We start from the raw sequence: 20,598 nt of genomic DNA, 5'->3' as shown, positions 1-20,598 counted from the left end.
TTTTGAAGACCTGAGAGCATGGACCATATCCAAAGATCTAACCTTGGGAAAATCATCCACAATAGGCTGATTTAAATGAAAAAATAAAAACGACCTCTGCTCTGTCCTCGAGAAAAACAAGGTACGGCGATTTACATGAGAGAGCTCCTAACTCCGAGACTCTCCTAGCTGAAGCGAAGGCTAAAAACATAAAAGGACAAAAAATTTAAATCCGTGAAGTCCAATGGTTTGAACCGAGAAGATGATATTCAAGGAGCCTTAGGAGCAATGAATAGCAGTTGAAGATGTAAAACACCCTGAAGGAACGTCTGAAACTGGGGCAGCAAAGCAAGCCTGCATTGAAAAAAGATGGAAAGGGCAGAGACCTGCACCTTTAACGAGCCAAGCCATAAACCAGCATGAAGGCCCGCTTGGAGAAAGCGCAGAAACCGGGCCAACTGAAAATACGCTTTCATTCGCACCAAGCAACATACAATATCCATATGATGGTAAAGCTTATTCAGATAAAGCGCCTCTCAGCCAGTGCCAGGGCTAGTCAGATTGCCCCTGCTGGTGAGCCGGCACTCCATCTGACTAAGACGCGCAAGCGTCTAGGTACAGTGTGGTGGGGGATGCGAACCCTGCCCGTCTCCACTTCAGGGGGATGGACAGGGTTAGGGGGGAGCGGGGAGGTGGGGGGCCGTGGTGGGGACCCAGGGGGAGCTCCATTGTAAGGTGTCGCGCACGTATCCCTTTCCGGTGGCTGGCGATCTGACCTCCAGCCCCTGCAAGAAAGACAGGTGCTTCATCTGTAAGTCACAGACTTATGCGTGTTTAGCATAGTAGGAATCCCTATTGAGGGGATGCCCAATCTGCGGAGGACTGCCTACACCGTCAAATGCAGATGCCGTAAATCTGGATAGTGAAAAGGGCCTTGCTAGAGTGACAGGTCAATGGTCCAGTGACAGGCTAGGTCCATGTACCATGACCATCGAGGCCAATTCAGTGTTACAAGGATGGTCACCGCTGCTTCTCGTTTCACCCTCTTCAGCAGCTGAGGCCAGAGGGAAGAGACAAACTAACTGATGAAGAAACAGATTAATCCCTGTCCACTTCAAAAGAAGGTCCAGCTGAAATGGCCACAAGTTGAACCTTCCATAAGGAATGGCCTTGAAAGCCACCACCTTGCCCAATAGGATGTATTGACAAATTGATCGACAACCACCGCAGACGGAGAACCAATCTGACAAGAGTCTGAATGGTGTGAAAGTTGTCCAAGAAATCCTATTTGTCAGTGTCCAAAATCATGCCCAGAAATTGAAAGCATGTTGTTGGCTGTAAATGGGACTTCGGAAAGTTAAGAATCCAGCCGTGCTGAAACTGATGCGTTAGACCGATACTGTGAAGTATTTGTGGACAGGATGGAGCCTTGATCAACAGATCATCTAGGTACAGTATGATGTTTACCCACCACGAGCTGAGAAACTACCCCATTACTACCATTAGAGCCTGGAACTGAGAATGTGCAGACATGATCGCAAAAAGCAGATACCTCTGGTGGGGCTTCCAAGTAGACATTTTTGATATCTAGTGATACCAAAACTTCCCCTTGTTCGAGTCCTGCTATAACAGATCGAAGGAACTCCATTTTGAACTTGAAAATTCTGAGGAAGTGATTGAGGCATTTCAAGTTCAATATGGGGCGGACTGAACCGTCCAGTTTAGGAACCACAAACAGAGAAGAAAAAATCCCGCAAAACATCGGTTTTGCTGTGCCATTGATGAATAGAAACCATCTGGTTCTCCCCCATCGATGGCAAAAGTATTTGACATTGGCCATAAACCATCGATGATTTCAGATCATTGATGGTCAATGGCCATCCCTACTGGTAACTCCATTAGTCAAAGTGCCGGTTGTACATGTAGATTCTGCCGGTCCCTTTGCTTCAGCTGTGCTGCTGCTGGCAGCTGGCTGCAAAGGACTCCAGCGCAAGCTGTGACTGGCTGGCTGGAGTCACCTGGTGATAGTGGTCTCTGCAGCCGGGGATCAGAGTACAAAACCCCACATGGTGGCAATGGGTTACCCAGACCACATCCCTTGGTGCAAGTAGACAGGGCCAGCTGTCTGCCTGTTGTTGGAAGGCACACAAAAAGTTGAAACAAAAAAAATAAAATAAGAACATCCTCTGTAGCGCTCTAGAGAAGCGTCCAGCTCACCCAGGCACATTTATTTAATCTGGTGGAGGGGTGTAGAGGGAGAGGAGCTTGCTACACATTACAAATGATTTAAAGTGATGGGGTAAAGTGATCTATACCCCAATGTCCCCTTTGGATGATAGAGAAAAGGTTTTGTACTATATTTTTTGTGTGTGGAAATTAAATTGAAATAAATGCACTATGTATTAAAGAAAACAATACTGGTAAACATTGATAGATTTGATTATTATAGTATCTCCTAATTAACATCCTGCATGCTTTTATCTTAGACATTTTTGTGAATCTATCCAGTGAAAGAAGCCATGTGTTATTGGGACTCACAAGCAGCCAAGTGTATGAATTGGCTGTGTCAGGAGTGACAAGTAAAGGGACTGGTGCGCTCAGTCCTGCTCTTGTGTTCACAACACTCAGCTATGGTAACAGAACTTTTTATCATTGTGTTACATTAATTATATTATTCCCTCTTTAAAACTATTTTATTACATAAGTAAAAGGTTTGGAATAAAAAAGGATTGTTCCCATTTACTAGTCCTCTTAGATACAGCCACTAAGGTACCGGCCTGATTTAGCTCCCACTGAGCAACGTTTTTAAATGTTGAGTTCTGTCCTGAATGTATTTACCTCCTTATCTACTTACTATATGGGCTGGCCCTTGTACCAATGTATTGTTCTACGTACTGTATGGGCTGGCCCTTGTATCAATGTATTGTTCTACTACTTACTATATGTACTGGCACTTATATCAATGTATTGTTCTACTTACTATATGGGGTGGCCCTTGTACTAATGTATTGTTCTACTTACTGAATGGGCTGGCCCTTTTATCAATGTTTTGTTCTACTTACTATATGGGGTGGCCCCTGTACCAATGTATTGTTCCACTTACTATATATGCTGACCGCAGTACAGTGTATTATTCCACTTACTATATAAGCTGACCGCAGTACCAGTGTATTGTTCCACTTACTAGATAAGCTGAAGGCCTCTCTGTCACTGGGGGTCCCTAATACTGGGTATGGGTCTGGGGTGTGGGCCCCCAACATGCCGACACAGGCGGAGTACTCCAGGGCGCACACAAATGAAAATTAGTAAGGGTTAATAAGGAGCACATAAGTGCTATGTAGGGAAGTGAAGGTGGGATTAAAATACAAAATATATACAATGTGATAGGAAAAATAAGAGTTAATAAAGTGTTAGGGTGTGCTAACCTGGAGCAGACCAGCCCTACCAACACAGGGGGCACCACATTCCCAAACCCATCCCATAAGCAATAACATATATGTCTGGGCTTAATAGCCCAGTGTAAGGCCACATGATAATGGCATATAACATCTGAGAGCCAGCTTACCTGGAGATACCCCTGGCTTAGTACAATAGTAATTATGACAATCTTCTCATTTGTTGTAGAACTGATGGATTACTGATTATATATTCTTATTGATGTGTTTCCTCTTTCCTTATGCAGTTGAAGGTGAATTTCAAAGAATTATAATAGCTACGTGTGGGGGAATAAGCATAACTGCTATAATAATTAGCGTTGCTGTGTATGCAATCTACAGGTATGTATCTAATATTTGCATGCAGTCTGCAATGTGATACCATGGATGGGGATTGCACACCGAGAACAAATACAGGTTGAGTATCCTTGTCCAAAATGCACCGGACCAGAAGCATTTTGGATAATGGATTATTCCGTATTTCTAAATATTTGTATTTTTTTAATGAGATATCTTAAGGTATGTAGCATTTATGTTGTAAAACCACATCAAAAAACATAAAAGACACACTAATTGTATGTTCATTTGTGCATGAAACAAATTTTTAAAACACAATAAAGTTTGAGTACTATCTCAGACACTGAATGTGAATGCCAAGCAATCATTTTCTTAGTTACATATCATGTCCCCAGTACGTTTTTAGCAAAAACAAAAAAACAACTATTTGGATAAGGGATACTCAACCTGTATAGCATTTGCGAGTCCACTCGTCAATGTTTTGGGGTGATTGTAAATGTGAGATTGACAAATTGAAATAGCAACTCTTATATACTGAAATAGTTACTTAACAGTTTCTTATATATAGCACATATATTCCGCAGCGCTTTACAGAGAATATTTCAACATTAACATCAGTCCCTGCCCCGTGGAGCTTCCAGTCTATATTCCCTATCACATGTACACACATACAGACGTTTTAGGGTTAATTTTGTTGGGAGCCAATTAACCTACCAGTATATTTTTGGAATGTGGGAGGAAACCAGAGTACACGGGGGAAACCCACACAAGTACAGGGAGAATATACAAACTCCGCAGTTAGGGCCATGGTGGGGATCAAACCCCTGACCTCAGCACTGTGAAGCAGTAATGCTAACCATTACACCATCCGTACTGCCCTAATAGTTAGCATTATTACCTCACAGCACTGAAGTCTTGGGTTTGATTCCCACCAGGGCCTGATCTAGAAGAAAGCTAATCCGGACAAAACTGAGGCAGAACAAATCCCCAGGAAAACCCACCACTGTTTTTCTTTTCTTACTAATTTGTTTAGATATCAGTTTGATATACACACCTTGCCCAGCCTCTTAACCCCTTCCCGACATTTGACGTACATTTACGTCATGGTCGGGAAGTACTTCCCGACACATGGCGTAAATGTACGTCATGGCTTTAAACTGTCACCGCGTCTATAGACGCGGTGACAGTTTAAACATGTCTGCTGTCCCTGACAGCAGACATGTCCCTGCATGCCCAGGGGGGGCTGCGATGCCGCCCCCCCGTCGGCGATCGCTGTGATTGGCTGTTCAGTGTGAACAGCCAATTACAGCGTTTTCTGTGTCACCGGCGAATAACGTTCGCCGGTGACACAGGGATCGGAGGTGATTGGTGCTGTAAAGTACAGCACCAATCACCACGGGGTGTAAGGGTGACACTGGTGTCACCCTACCTCACCCCGCCCGCCCCCAAAGGCCGTGATTGGTTCGTCGGACCGACGAACCAATCACAGCCATGGAGGGGGATTTAAACTAACGGTGACTGCACTGCAGACGCCATTCCGGTCTGGAATTGCGTGCAGTGCGGTCACCGTGCCTATCTGCCGTAGTATACTGACCTGATCCTTGCAAATACTTACCTGATCACTGCTTGTAGCGTGCTGGATGCTTCCTGGATCCTGTTACTACTTGTGACTTCCTGTGTTGTGCTGCTGCAGTGTGATAGCGTTATAGATAGAGAGAGATAGAGAGAGATAGTGACAGAGAGTGCTATATTTTGTGCTGCTGCAGTGTGATAGAGTTATAGATAGAGATAGAGAGAGATAGAGAGATAGTGACAGATTGTGCTATATATTTTTTATATAACTGACTGCTGCCCCCCCTTTTGTGCTGATCAGTATAAATTAACTGATCAGCAACTTTTTGGGGGCGCAGGTTTTTTTTTAAATCTATATACCTGTCAGTGCTGCTGCTGCAGTGTCATAGAGTGATAGATAGTGAGAGATAGAGAGATAGTGACAGAGAGTGATAGAGAGTGCTATATTTTGTGTCTGCTGCCCCCCTTTTGTGCACCCCCAGCAACTTTTTGGGGGTGCAGGGGTAATTTTTTATATATATAACTGTCAGTGCTGCTGCTGCAGTGTCATAGAGTGATAGATAGTGAGAGATAGAGAGAGATAGTGACAGAGAGTGATAGAGAGTGCTATATTTTGTGTCTGCTGCCCCCGCCTTTTGTGCTGATCACTATATCTGAGGTGATCAGCAACTTTTTGGGGGTGCAGAGGTTTTTTTTTTTATATATACCTGTCAGTTGCTGCCAGTTGCACTGTCAGTTGCACCAAAGGTTGTGCACCTGCTGCCCCTCACTGGTAATCAGTGTCGCATCAGTGATCACCTTTTTTTTTTTTGAGGGTGCTGTGGGGTCTTTTTTTTATTTTTTTTTTACACACACTGTGATTTTGTGGGTGTCCTGTGGCCACTGTGCACTGATCAGTGACGTACATCACTGATCAGCTTTTTCGGCACAGGGTTGATCTATTTTTTTTTTTTTTTTTAACCCCTTTAATTTTTTTTTTTTTTTTTAACCCCATCAATTTTTTTTTTTTTATTGGGATCAAATTCCTGTATAAAGTATTTTTTTTTTCTGCACTACATACACACTACATACCCCCCTGGTTGAAATAAAGTTTGTACCCCCCCTACACTATACACGTGTTGAAACATTTCACTACCAGAAACACAAAAATAAAAATGTCATCCCAGTCATCCAGAAGAATGTATTCAGCGGAGGAGGCATATGCCATGCTTGCCTCTGACTCTGACACAGCCAGTGAGGCAAGCGGGGAATTTGAAGGATTCATCTTAAGCTCCTCTTCCTCCTCTAGTGATGAGGGACCCCCTCAAAGACGCCCCCGTAGAGCAGCTGAGACCCCCCCCCCAATAATTGATCTCGTATGGACCCCACCACCAGACGATTTTGAGCCCCAGGTTCCTGAGTTTTTGGCCATGCCAGGAATCCAATTTGATTCCACAGGTCTCAGAGAAATTGACTTTTTTAAATTATTTTTCTCTGATGATTTTATAAATTTAATGGTGGACCAAACTAATTTATATGCCCAGCAGTTTATTGCTCAAAACCCCACGTCATCATTTGCTAGGTGGACCCCTGTAGATGCAGTAGAGATGATGACGTTTTGGGGTCTGGTGTTTCATATGGGCATAGTAAAAAAGCCAGAAATATTGGAGTACAGATGTTCTGTACAGCACCCCATTTTACCGTATGGCCATGACTCGGGCTCGTTTTGAGATGATCCTTAAATTTTTGCATTACACCGATAATGCACAGTGCCCACCCAGAGATGATCCCACCTTTGACCGGCTATTCAAAGTCAGGCCGGTCATTGATCATTTCAGTGCCAAATTTGCAGAGATGTACATCCCTGAAAAATTTATTTGCATAGACGAGTCCCTTATACATTTTAAAGGAAGGGTTAAATTCCGCCAGTACCTTCCCAGTAAGAGGGCAAGGTATGGCATAAAAATGTATAAACTGTGTGAAAGCACCTCAGGGTACACCCACAGGTTTAGGGTATATGAAGGGAAGGATTCAAGAATTGAACCGCCAGAATGCCCCCCCTCCCTCGTAGGTGTTAGTGGAAAAATTGTCTGGGATTTAGTGCACCCCTTCCTGGATAAAGGTTATCACCTCTATGTGGATAACTTTTACACCAGCATCCCCCTGTTTAAGGCCCTTGGTTCAAGAGGTACAGCAGCTTGCGGTACTGTGCGCAAGAACCAAAGAGGCCTCCCAAAAACGCACATTGCCCAAGTAATGAGAAGGGGTGAAAGCAGGGGAATATGCACCGAAAATATGTTGTTGGTCAAATATAAGGACAATACTGACAACAATTCACGGAGACAGTACCACCTCCGTCCCTGTACGAGGTACCAGTACCCACACCTCAAAACCTAATTGTATCCTGGATTACAATAGGTACATGGGCGGAGTGGATCTTTCAGATCAGGTACTGAAGCCGTACAGTGCCCTGCGGAAAACAAAAATCTGGTACAAGAAGCTGGCCGTGTATATCATCCAGATGGCACTGTATAACGCTTACGTGCTATTCCGTTCTACCGGCCAGAGGGGGACATTTATGCACTTTCAAGAGGAAGTCATAAAGGGCCTAATATTTGGGAACCAGCAGGCAGAGGGCCCCAGTACTTCTAGTACTGGCCCCTGTATTGTACCAGGGCAGCATTTTCCTGATGAAATCCCCTCCACTGGAAAAAAGGGCAGGACACAAAAAAGGTGCAAAGTTTGCTATAAAAAGGGAATAAGAAAGCAAACTATTTTCCAGTGTGACACTTGCCCCGACAAACCCGGCCTATGTATAAAGGAGTGTTTTAAAATATACCACACATCTATGGATTATTAGGTTCATAATTTCACCGTGCTTCGGGGGTCTTGCTAATGCCACATAGCACCCACCATTCATTCCACCAGAATCTGAGCCGCAAAATCCAAAAATCACTCCTTCCCTTCTGAGTCCTGCCATGCACCCAACTGGTATTTTTTGGTCACATGTGAGGCATTGCCGTACTCGGGAGAAATTGGGGCACATATTTTGGGGTGCTTTTTCTCCTTCATACCTTCTGAAAATGAAAAATTTTGAGCCAGAACTGCATTTTTGTGTAAAAAAATTAAATTTTTCATTTTCACTGCCCAGTTGTATCAAAATTGGTGAAACCCCTGGGGGTTTGAAATGTACACTATACCCCTAGATGAATTCCCTGAGGGGTGTAGTTTGCAAAATGGGGTCACTTGTGGGGGGGTTCCACTGTATTGGTGCTTGGGGGGTCTTGCTAATGCGACATAGCACCCACCAACATTCCACCAGAATCTGTGCTGCAAAATCCAAATATCACTCCTTCCCTTCTGAGTCCTGCCACTTTTTGGTCACACATGAGGCATTGCCGTACTCGGGAGAAATTGGGGCACAGATTTTGGGGTGCTTTTTCTCCTTCATACCTTCTGAAAATGAAAAATTTTGAGCCAGAACTGCATTTTTGTGTAAAAAAATGTAATTTTTCATTTTCACTGCCCAGTTGTATCAAAATTGGTGAAACCCCTGGGGGTTTGAAATGTACACTATACCCCTAGATGAATTCCCTGAGGGGTGTAGTTTGCAAAATGGGGTCACTTGTGGGGGGGTTCCACTGTATTGGTGCTTGGGGGGTCTTGCTAATGCGACATAGCACCCACCAACATTCCACCAGAATCTGTGCTGCAAAATCCAAATATCACTCCTTCCCTTCTGAGTCCTGCCATGCACCCAAATGGTATTTTTTGGTCACATGTGAGGCATTGCCGTACTCGGGAGAAATTGGGGCACAGATTTTGGGGTGCTTTGTCTCCTTCATTCCTTGTGAAAATGAAAAATTTTGAGCCAGAACTGCATTTTTGTGTAAAAAATTTAATTTTTCATTTGCACAGCCCAGTTGTATCAAAATTGGTGAAACCCCTGGGGGTTTGAAATGTACACTATACCCCTAGATGAATTCCCTGAGGGGTGTAGTTTGCAAAATGGGGTCACTTGTGGGGGGGTTCCACTGTATTGGTGCTTGGGGGGTCTTGCTAATGCGACATAGCACCCACCAACATTCCACCAGAATCTGAGCTGCAAAATCCAAAAATCACTCCTTCCCTTCTGAGTCCTGCCATGCACCCAAATGGTATTTTTTGGTCACATGTGAGGCATTGCCGTACTCGGGAGAAATTGGGGCACAGATTTTGGGGTGCTTTGTCTCCTTCATTCCTTGTGAAAATGAAAAATTTTGAGCCAGAACTGCATTTTTGTGTAAAAAATTTAATTTTTCATTTTCACTGCCCAGTTGTACCACAATTGGTGAAACCCCTGGGGGTTTGAAATGTACACTATACCCCTAGATGAATTCCCTGAGGGGTGTAGTTTGCAAAATGGGGTCACTTGTGGGGGGGTTCCACTGTATTGGTGCTTGGGGGGTCTTGCTAATGCGACATAGCACCCACCAACATTCCACCAGAATCTGAGCTGCAAAATCCAAAAATCACTCCTTCCCTTCTGAGTCCTGCCATGCACCCAAATGGTATTTTTTGGTCACATGTGAGGCATTGCCGTACTCGGGAGAAATTGGGGCACAGATTTTGGGGTGCTTTTTCTCCTTCATACCTTCTGAAAATGAAAAATTTTGAGCCAGAACTGCATTTTTGTGTAAAAAAATGTAATTTTTCATTTTCACTGCCCAGTTGTATCAAAATTGGTGAAACCCCTGGGGGTTTGAAATGTACACTATACCCCTAGATGAATTCCCTGAGGGGTGTAGTTTGCAAAATGGGGTCACTTGTGGGGGGGTTCCACTGTATTGGTGCTTGGGGGGTCTTGCTAATGCGACATAGCACCCACCAACATTCCACCAGAATCTGAGCTGCAAAATCCAAAAATCACTCCTTCCCTTCTGAGTCCTGCCATGCACCCAAATGGTATTTTTTGGTCACATGTGAGGCATTGCCGTACTCGGGAGAAATTGGGGCACAGATTTTGGGGTGCTTTGTCTCCTTCATTCCTTGTGAAAATGAAAAATTTTGAGCCAGAACTGCATTTTTGTGTAAAAAATTTTATTTTTCATTTTCACTGCCCAGTTGTACCACAATTGGTGAAACCCCTGGGGGTTTGAAATGTACACTATACCCCTAGATGAATTCCCTGAGGGGTGTAGTTTGCAAAATGGGGTCACTTGTGGGGGGGTTCCTAAATTTTAGCATCTTATGGTGCCTAGAAACCTACATGGTGCCTAAAAAATAATCTCATAAAAAGGAGGCTCCAAAATCAAGTAGGTGCTCCTTCTATTATAAAGCCTGTGGTTTGGTCAACGTGCACACTGGGGCCACATATAGGATATTTATGAAAACAAAAGAATTGGGGGAATCAATTTTTAGTCACATTTCTCTAGTAAAATCTACTGTGTTCCTTAGAAAAATGTATTAAAATTGCAAATCTGCAAAAAAAATGAAATTTTGAAATTTCACCTACACTTTGTTTTAATTCCTGTGAAACACCTAAAGGGTTAACAAACTTCCAAAATGCTGTTTTGAATACTGTGAGGGGTGCAGTTTTTGAAATGGCATCATTTATGGGGGTGTCTCACATACAAGTCCCTCAAAGTCACATCAGAACTGAACTGGTCCCTAAAAAAAATCAGTGTTTGAAATTTTCTTGAAAATTTGAGAATTTGCTATTCATATTGTAAGCCTCCTAGTGTCCAAAAAAATGAAAAGGAAGTTGAAATAATGATGGAAACATAAAGTAGACATATGGTCTATGTTAGTTATTAACTATTTTGAGTGGTATGATTATTTGTCTCACAAGCAGAAAATTTAACATTTTGCAAATTGCTAAATTTTCCATTTTTTTACGACATTTTGGTATTTTTCACAAAAAAACACAGACTGTATCGACCCAAATTTACCACTAACTTGAAGTACAATGTGTCACGAGAAAACAATCTCAAAATCACTGGGATAAGTAAAAGCAAAAAAAAAGTTATCCCCACTTAAGTGATACATGTCAGATTTGAAAAAAAGGGCTCTGTCAGGAATGCAAAAACTGGCTGTGTCAGGAAGGGGTTAAATAGGGAACAGGGACAACATGCAGTGTGCAAAGCTGGTAACGTAGCCTAGGAGGGGCACATTAAGGTAACCTGGGGCACATGGCCTGTGACCCCGTCTTAACCCAGCCCTGTAAGCCTTTGAACCCCATACCAATGGTGCCCCTTGCCCCCTCTATAGTTATGCCCACCACAGGCTATGAGTATGGAAGAGGAAAGATTAATTCAAGTAACCACACAAACAGTATATTAATTTTGTCACACAAAAATGTTTCTTTTACTATTTTAATAATTGGGTTGTTGTTTTTTTTACCATACTGAACTACAGAATATTTTCTATAGTATTGTATGTCACATAATTCTCTATCTTGAATATATAAAAATAATATAGATCCTGGGGATATTAATCTAAATATGATCCAATATTTTATGCCACAGAAAAAAGAAAAATCTGTATTTTCCAAAAATACCCAATCCAAAGTACAGCAATGTCATGAAAGTCAATGAAGAAGCATCGACAAAGGTATGGCATGCAATGACTGTCTATAGGAGTATTAGCAACAAATCCATTATTATATAACTTTATACCAAACATTTGTATCCCTGTATAAGGTGGCGGTAATTTTCATTGTTAAGACTTTTCTTTGAAGATTTAAAAAGTGTGATGGAAATTTTTCTGTACCCTACATAATAGTATTTAACTACTTTTCCAGGTATACCACTAAGAAGAAGGTGTGAGTCAGTGGTGTCCAGGTGTGTACCACTGGTGCATCACCTGTCTGGGCAGCCCCCACCTCCTCTCATCGCAACTCTGTAGTGAGTTTTGCTGGGGCAGGACAAACCTGCCCTGGCAGGCTTGTCCTGCCCCAGCAAAGCTCACCACTCAAGGGGTTAAAAGCCGTACCCCCGCCGTTGTCGGGGAAATGTCCACCCTGCCCCGAGGTCTCTCTACCTTTGCAGTGGTCTGACTCATTCAAATTATACCATTGAACCATGACCCTTTGATTTTATTTCTATGCTCCAGGATGCGCTTATGGACTAAATTACCTTTAACAGGTGGGGTGAATTTAATTAAATTGGTCTTTCTATCTCCGGTATCTTTCACATAAGTAACTGTTTACTCCTCTTCTAGCCTAAGGTTAGGCAGATGTAACATGTGCATAGAGAATTAGATTTGGGTGAGTTATTTTGTTTCTGTGCAGGGAAAATACTGACTGCTTTATTTCTACACTGCAATATAGATCTTACAAAAGACGGGTAAAGAGGGTATAGAAGAACAGTCTAAAGCACGGGTGTCAAACACAAGGCCCGCGGGCCAAATCCGGCCCGCCAGACCTCGTCATGTGGCCCACGCGAGGAGATAGCACTCAGGGGCAGTGTGTCTAAAACAGGAGTGCTGCGGGCCGCGTCCACGTCCGCGGCCGCCTTACCTGTTCCTCCACTGTCGGCAGCCATGTTCCTGTAGGCACATATGTATGCGGCTACAGAAACATGGCCGCCGGCCTCCACGGCTACGTGGAGGAGGGCCCGGCCGCCTGTTCCCTCTGATGCCCGGCAGTGACAGACACTGGGTGGGGACGTCATGACGATGACGCCGCCCACCCATGCGTCTGTAGAGAAGTAGGAGCAGGCAGGGAAGCTGGACCGGGAGTCGGGGACAGTGTGGCCGCAGCAAGCAGTGAAGAAAAGCTGGAAGCCGCAGCAGCTGCAGGACAGACGGAGAAACAGTGAGGATGAGGATCACACTCACAATAAAAAAAATATATATATATATATATCTATCTGCTGTTTCCTGAGGTGTCCCCGTGTATAATAATAATGCCATGACACCACAGGCTGCTCCTCCTGTATAATCATTTATGTGTCATGGCATTACTTTTATTATATTATACAGGGGGAGCAGCCTGTGGTGTCATGGCATTATAATTATACAGGGGGACCTACAGATACAACCGGCCCTTTGAGGGTGAGCAAACTGCTGATGCGGCCCCCGATGAATTTGAGTTTGACACCCCTGGTCTAAAGGGACATAAGTTGGGGGTGATGCCAGGTATAGCCTCAAACAAATGGAAAACGTCATAGTCTTAATCTTTAGGGTGGTTGAATATAAATTAGAACAAAAATAAAATTGAGAAGCATGCACATTGGAGCAATTTCTAGGTTAACAGAGATATTTAATAGTGACTAGGCCATAGGTCAAAGTCCCTGTTGCTCCGCCAACAGAGAATAACAAATAATAAAAGGAAAATCAAGTATGTCTGGCTGGAAGAGGTATGACACTAAATGGGAAGCATAGTACAGTAGGTAGACCAAGGTAACCATTTAGTCAGGGGGGGGGGTTTGGATTCATGGAATATTTAAATCCAATAGTTTCCATTTCGTAAGCATGTGTTTGTTTTAATGTTTTTGTTTTACTCTTCTCGTTTTGTTTTTGTTTATTTTAGTTCTCTTATGCTTTTTGTACACTTTACAAAATTGCAATAAAAATGATTGCATTTAAAAAAAAAAAAAAAAAAAGCTGTACCCCCATCACTTTTCAGGATGGGCAGAATGGTTGCTATATGGGGGAGATATAATAAATTATAATTTAATAAAAGCTTGGTTCTGACTGTGGAGCCTAATGATCGGGTTCTACTCAAACCCGCACTAAAGCTTTTATATACTGAATTACAACATTATTTCAATATCACTACTGCTCTGACTATGTCCCTGAGATGGTGTGTGTGTGTGGTGGGGGGCATATTAAGGCAAGGATTCATAAATAAGGGAAGGATTCTTCTTACTGTGCCCATTATCAGGCAATGTCTTCATTAAATATGGATATTATACTATCCTCTTAAGTTTTGGCAACTCACTTAAATAGTCTTGCCTCACCTAATTCATAATGATCCAATCAGATTCATTCCTGGATGACAGGTCTGAGAGAATACAAGATGGCTCATCTGTCTAATCCAGTGGTCAGGGAACTCGGTCCTCATTACCCCACGCAGTGCATGTTTTGCAAGTCTCGTCACAAAATTACAAGTGAAATAATTAACTCCACCTGTGGACCTTATAAAATGTGTCTGAGTAATTAGTACACCTGCACACCTGCTGGGTTACCAGCAAAACATGCACTGTGTGGGGTAAGGAGGACCGAGTTCCCTGACCACTGGTCTAATCCATGCCACAAATGTACTGCTGTCTTGTCCTCTCTGGATGCAGAGAAAGCATGAGACAGGATTAGTTGGCCATTTATGTTAGAAATGCTCTGTCAATTTGGCTTTGAGGGTGCATTTCTTCAAGGCATCTTGGACTTATATTCATCCTCTCTGGTAGGATGTCCGATAATAAAGTTGATACGCACAACTCCTCTATTACTACTAATGGGACCCGAAAGACAGGATCCGTCAATCCTTGGCTTATAGATTTAAAAAAAGGGGGTCAGGTTAGTTCAAAGGACTGTAAAATATCTTTATTCGCTGATGACTTCCTGCTCACTTGATCCTCTCCCCAGACAACAGTTCCTGCTTTGCATGATCTCCTAGCTTCCTGTGGTACTACGTGTGGTTAGAAGATTAACTATTCGAAGACAGAGCCTCCCCCCTTTCATATGCCTTGCTCTTAAATGGGCCTTCTCAAATCTAATGACAGAATTGATAAAACTAAATATTTATTACTTTTAATACTCTTATAGTTCTCCTTTATAATGCTATGTATCTTAGGAACCTATCCTCTAGCTTATTGTCAAAATGAATCTCCTACCTCTATTTTGGACACTGAAGATTAGTGTACTGAACAATATTCTCTCCCAGCTCCACAAATGATTCAAGGACTTCTAATGGTTCCCAGGATGTTAACTATAGTATTTGGCTACACACCTCAGCAGGGCCATGGCATAAATTGGTCCTCCTGCCTCTGACATGAGTAGAATTAGACCAGTGGTAGCCAACCCTAGCCCTCGAGAGCTACCAACAGTTCACATTTTCCAGACAACCTAGCTGCTGCACAGCTGCACTCATTAATCACTGACACATTTTAAAAGATATACAGATGGAGCTAATTAGCTCACTTGTGATTCTGTGAGGAGACCTGCAAAACATGCACTGTTGGTAGCTCTCGAGGACTAGGGTTGGCTACCCCAGAATTAGACGGTACTTATATGTTAGCAGGGCACCCACTAAGCTATTTGCTTAGTTTCCGTGTACGCTCGCCACACTATATAAAATCAACTCCATGCCGACATGGATAGTGGGAGTATGAGCGTACTAACTATAGTGGGCGCCCAACTAACATATAAGTACCAATTAGACAGTGTTGCTTGTAAGCTTGCTTCACTTTGTTCTATACAGGGGTTCTCTTCAAAACATCATCCATGGTCTGTCTGCGATCATCCAATAAACAACTTCAATATTTGGAATTTAAAATTTCTCTCCACCCCTTCCACACTTATTCTGCTCTCAATTGTTTTATTACTTACCTTCAGCTGAAACACTTGTTCAGTGCATCCTCACTCCATGCAACCTTATTGTAATGACTATGTCTGAATAACTCTCACGAATGGTATGATTTCAACTATGGATGTCCTGTTAAGGCATTCTATGGAATTCACCCCACTCGTGAGCATGTCAATTAAGCTGAGGCCAAGGAGAGACTGCAAATCACACAGAACCGGTTTCATAAATATGCAGAACAATACCTGCACAAGAGCAGTGCAACCACCATTGGATTTGTTGGAATCCGGCCTTTTGAAAATAATAATTTATTTTTCTTGTACAGAAAACAAATTTTACAAAAGGAAAACATACAAAGTACAAAACATTATACCGACAAATACAGCGATCGATGAAGATAAATCAGAAATTAAAAAAAAAAACCAACATTTTTACATAAATGGCACAAAGAAAAAAGAGAAAAAAGCTGTCCGCTTAAGCATAAGAAAACAAAAAAAGAAACGTAAAAAAAAAATATATATATCTAAAATAAGCAACAAAAATACAGATTAATTAGCAGAGTCCAGGGAGAGGGTAAGGAGCGTAAATGATACCAAAGGGACCAAACATTGTGAAAGGTAGAAACAGTCATTCTGTAGACATGTGATATATTCCATCGAGGCCACAAAATGAATCCGCGTGTAGAGAGCTGTCTTTACCGTTTCCTATGTTTGCCGATTAGGGATTTGGCCGCATTGCAGATGTGGACAATGAGCCTATTCTGGTGTTTGCTGACAGATGGGATCGGGGCAACCACCAATATTACAGGTGCCGATGGTAGGACAGGCTTTTTGTACAGTGCTGTGGACCCCTTGTTCCACCATATAAAAGATAACAAACGTCAAAACATTCCGTAGAGTATTTTTCTTTTTTCCAACAGATGCAGCTTCTAAAGCTCTTACAGACTCATGAAAGTGGATGTGACAGTGGTGGAGTGGAGGTGATTCCTATAGTAACTATGTCAGCAGAGTCCTGTATGCAGGGAAGGGAGACATGTACTATGAAGAACATTCCTCAACACAAGGGAACTCCTGCATTAGCACTAAATGGTAAAGATTACACTAGCATGCAGTCAATGATCAACACCTTCAAAAATATGCCACAAACCAACATTCATTTGAACTAAGGGTGGCAAATAATTATATATATATATTTTTTTTTAAAGTGCAGCTTACCAACTTCCCATACCTATGGAAGATCAGAACAGATACAGGCCTATACATCAACAGACCATGAAATATTGTAGGAGCAGAGGCCATTGGCTTACAAGCATAAAAATAGAGAAAATTCATATATAACCTTCTCTTTTTTTATTTCTCATCCATTTTTTTTTTTCACACAATTTATTGGATGAATCACAGATAGATACAGACTTGACCAAGTACAAAAAACAGTAATAGGTATACAAATTATCATTAACACTGGTGTGATACAAACATTTTATATAAAGAAATGAGAGAGAGGCCTCGCAATGGGGGAGAGAGAGTGGTGGAGGGGGAGGTAGAGACATGGGAGGAGAGAGGGGGGGGGGGGGGGGGGGAGTACCTTCTCTTTCACAGTTCTAACCTCAGGCAATTTTTTTTATGTAGCGGCCTGAACTTTGCCCCCACCTCAGAAGCCTTTGGTATCTTCTCAAAATTTATACATCCATTGGCTTTTGTAGGATAAGGTGCAAGTTTATAATGGAAACAAAAGAATAATCATATCAGAAGACATTTGACATTAAATCACTTAGGGGGGATATTCAATCTGGGATTTTGACTGTCAGAATCCCAGCGCTTTTCACCGGCAACTGATAGTAATTCGACAGTTGGTATTCAAAGTTACCGATAGTTGATTGTCGGAAAGTCCTAAACAACGAAAACAGCAGCTAATTGTTGGAAACCGGCTTTGAATTAGACAAGCCACAGAAGTAACCGACAAAACAGATCCTTCAATGCGGTCGGTAACGGCCGCATTGAATAGGTGAGTACTGACTAGTATTGAATACCCTCCCTAAAAGAGGGGAGGCTCCTGAAGGAAGTTATTTTTCTTGTTCAGGATGGGTTGGCTGGAGGCTTCTTTGGCCAAAGACACTATGGATACCAAATGCTTGATGTTTGGGAAAGTTCCAGATACAAGTTAAGTTCCTATTCTCCAATCACAGACAGAACGGCTGCTTATACAATGCTTTGTGTGTACGTTGTGGTATTTACTATGACTGGCTGATAATATGTATCAATCTGTATTTCCTTGTGTTTGACATGTTATTTCCTAAGACCCAATTATTCCCCGCAAACTATGCTTTTGGGATCTGGACATACTTCAGCACTGTTGCAACGCAGGGGCTGCAGAGCAGTACATATGTGCCAGAGATAAGCACAATAGCAGTGACTATCTTCAAATTGCCAGAAGTCTGTGGTAACAGTAAGCGTACCAAGAATCAGCTGGATGTATATAGCACAGCTGCCACCAGGACAGAACATTTAGCTACATGCCTGCTGTATCTGCCCTCCCCCAAACGCTTGTGTCACTGTCAGCTAGCCAATGAGATTGCCCTGTAAATTACTGGATGTAACTTTTTAGAACCTCCTATGAATATTTACTATATTATACACATTGGTACCTTAATCCCAATCATACCACTTGACCTCATTTGTAGGTAAAAGCAAAATTTAATAATGAAATCCAATTTTTCATACTTTTGGAGACATAAACCATTAAACCAGCACTTACTACCAAAGGACAAAAATAATGTTACATAGTGTAATGACCACCTATGACGCGGTCAGGGACCTCCTGGTCCACACTGCACTTTTTTCAATTTACATTTTGGATTTTCTGTTGTGACCTTTATTTAACAGCCTCTGTATTTAATGCAAGTAATTCTTTGTTTCTTCACGTATTACATGCTTTATATATTTCCGGGATAAGTATATTAGGACATTGCACTGTTTGTATATTTGTTCATATTGCTTCAGAATCAATAAAAAAAAATAAAAAAAACTTAAGCGTGGAGGTCATCCATTGCAGCATGAAGGTTCCGATGTGTTTATATTTTTCCTTAAAACCATAACCCTTCATCTTTGCGCATAAGGATTTCTGGAGTAGATATATGAAGCAGTAAAAAGAGTGGAGAAGTGAGCCAGTGGGGAGACTAGCGCTATGTATCATTATAGAACACACCTATGGCAACTTATCCACTCTCTTTTAATGCTTCATACGCCTGTCCTTATAATGCCTTTTATTGTAAAAGCCTTTTCGTTGCCCTATTTCTATTATTTTTTCCCCCGGCTTATAAAAAAATAAATAAAAAAAAAATTAAAATGTGTATGAGTAGTAAACTGGGCTAGACGTTTGAAGCATATTATAGTGGAAGAGAAGTGAGCCAGAGGAGAAATGGCCCATGGCAACCAATCAGCTGCTCTGTATAATTTTATATTACACAAATTATAGAGCCACTTATCACTGCTTCATACATCTGCCCAAATATTACAAAATGACCCTTAACTATCTTAGGAACATGTGTATAACAACTGATAAAGGCTATACTTTAGGTAACTTACCTGTTGGCAGTGGCGTATCTATAATGGGTGCGGGGTGTGTGGTGCACAAGGGCCCAAGTCAAGGGGTGGTAGTACATGTGCCAATTTTAGTGAAAATATCACCATGGAAATGGCACATGCACCAGAGAGTGAACACAGGCCCTCTCGGATTATGAAATACCCATCTTTTGGGGAATACAAGAGCATTAAAAGTGATTTTTGACAAGACAAAATGATAATACCAGGGCATTGATGTATGAGTATGTACAGACTATGGGTGGTATCCAATTACCCACAATCATTTAACCGCAGGTAATGGTCTCAGCCAGGGCTTTGCAGTTAGCCCCGATAAGCCAGAGTATGTCTGAATTTAGAGATTTTGTTCAACAAGAGATAAATGCAAGGGTGATAAGGAGAGATAAACGTCCAGCCAATCAGCTCCTTACTGACTTTTTTCAAACACAGCCTGTAACATGGCAGTTAGAGACATAAACGTCCAGCCAATCACCTGCTATCAGTCTTTCATTTATCTCTTGTTAAGGCTTAATACATCTGCCCCATTGTCTTTTACATTCAATAAGAAACTTTTGGTCTAGGGGGTGCAGCGAAACAAATTCTCAAGGGTGCAGTAATTCAAAAGTTTAGGAAACAATTGTTTAGGTCTTTTGACTGTAAAAAAGTTTAAAAACACTATCCTCTTTCATTTACCCAAGACTAACACCACAATTGGATCTTGTACCGGACCAGCTTTTACCTAAATACAGATGGAGCCGCTGCCGGTCAGATCACCATCCGCCACGAGTCCCCTTCTAACTGAACTCACCGCCTCCCCGCAAACCCCCTAACCATGCCAGTCTCCCTGAAGCAGAGACGGGCAGGGTTCCCATCCCCTGCAAACTGGGACATGTGTGCGTGTGAGTCCCAGTCACATGGGAATTCTGGCGAGCCGCGGCGCTGGCTGAGAGGCATTCCATCTGTACAATGAATGATGTAAAGTCAAAAATATTTGCATTACAGCTATATTATCAACCACTATGCTGTCCCATACCTATGAACCTCTCTACATCGATCCCAACTAAAACAAAACTGAGCATAATGGTTTGATTGAGGCAAACTTACAAACATTAAATACTGAGTATTCAGTACTGGGCTTTGAACCTTCATATTTACCTCGGGTGGCCGAAGATGCGCCCCTCGGATAGAATGCAATATGCCCCCTCAACGGTGCTCCATGCAATGACGTACAGTGCAATTTATAATCTCCCTGAAACTA

General features: G+C 42.2%; 2 protein-coding genes across 4 annotated transcripts in view; one reads left to right on the top strand and one right to left on the bottom strand.

Annotated features, from left to right (window-relative positions):
- The window catches only part of LOC146020013 (leukemia inhibitory factor receptor-like), a 52,118-nt gene extending 34,829 nt beyond the window's left edge, over positions 1-17,289 (top strand). The window contains exons 12-15 of the mRNA XM_083152758.1: positions 2,466-2,612; positions 3,662-3,755; positions 11,768-11,852; positions 16,682-17,289. Coding sequence (XP_083008884.1) covers positions 2,466-2,612; positions 3,662-3,755; positions 11,768-11,852; positions 16,682-16,927 — 572 coding nt within the window. The 3' untranslated portion in view covers positions 16,928-17,289. The remainder of the gene's footprint in view (positions 1-2,465; positions 2,613-3,661; positions 3,756-11,767; positions 11,853-16,681) is intronic.
- The window catches only part of SREK1 (splicing regulatory glutamic acid and lysine rich protein 1), a 56,476-nt gene continuing 52,036 nt past the window's right edge, over positions 16,159-20,598 (bottom strand). The window contains exons 14-15 of one of the 3 annotated variants that reach the window (XR_014450711.1): positions 20,496-20,595; positions 16,159-16,773 (exon numbers count right to left, since the gene is read on the bottom strand). The gene's annotated coding sequence lies outside the window, so the exon portion shown is untranslated. The other 2 variants (XR_014450712.1, XR_014450710.1) reach the window with 2 other exon arrangements.

Source organism: Crinia signifera, chromosome 1, assembly GCF_055691185.1.
Source record: "Crinia signifera chromosome 1, ASM5569118v1, whole genome shotgun sequence".
Lineage (NCBI taxonomy): Eukaryota > Metazoa > Chordata > Amphibia > Anura > Myobatrachidae > Crinia > Crinia signifera.
This window is presented reverse-complemented; position numbering and strand designations above follow the sequence as displayed.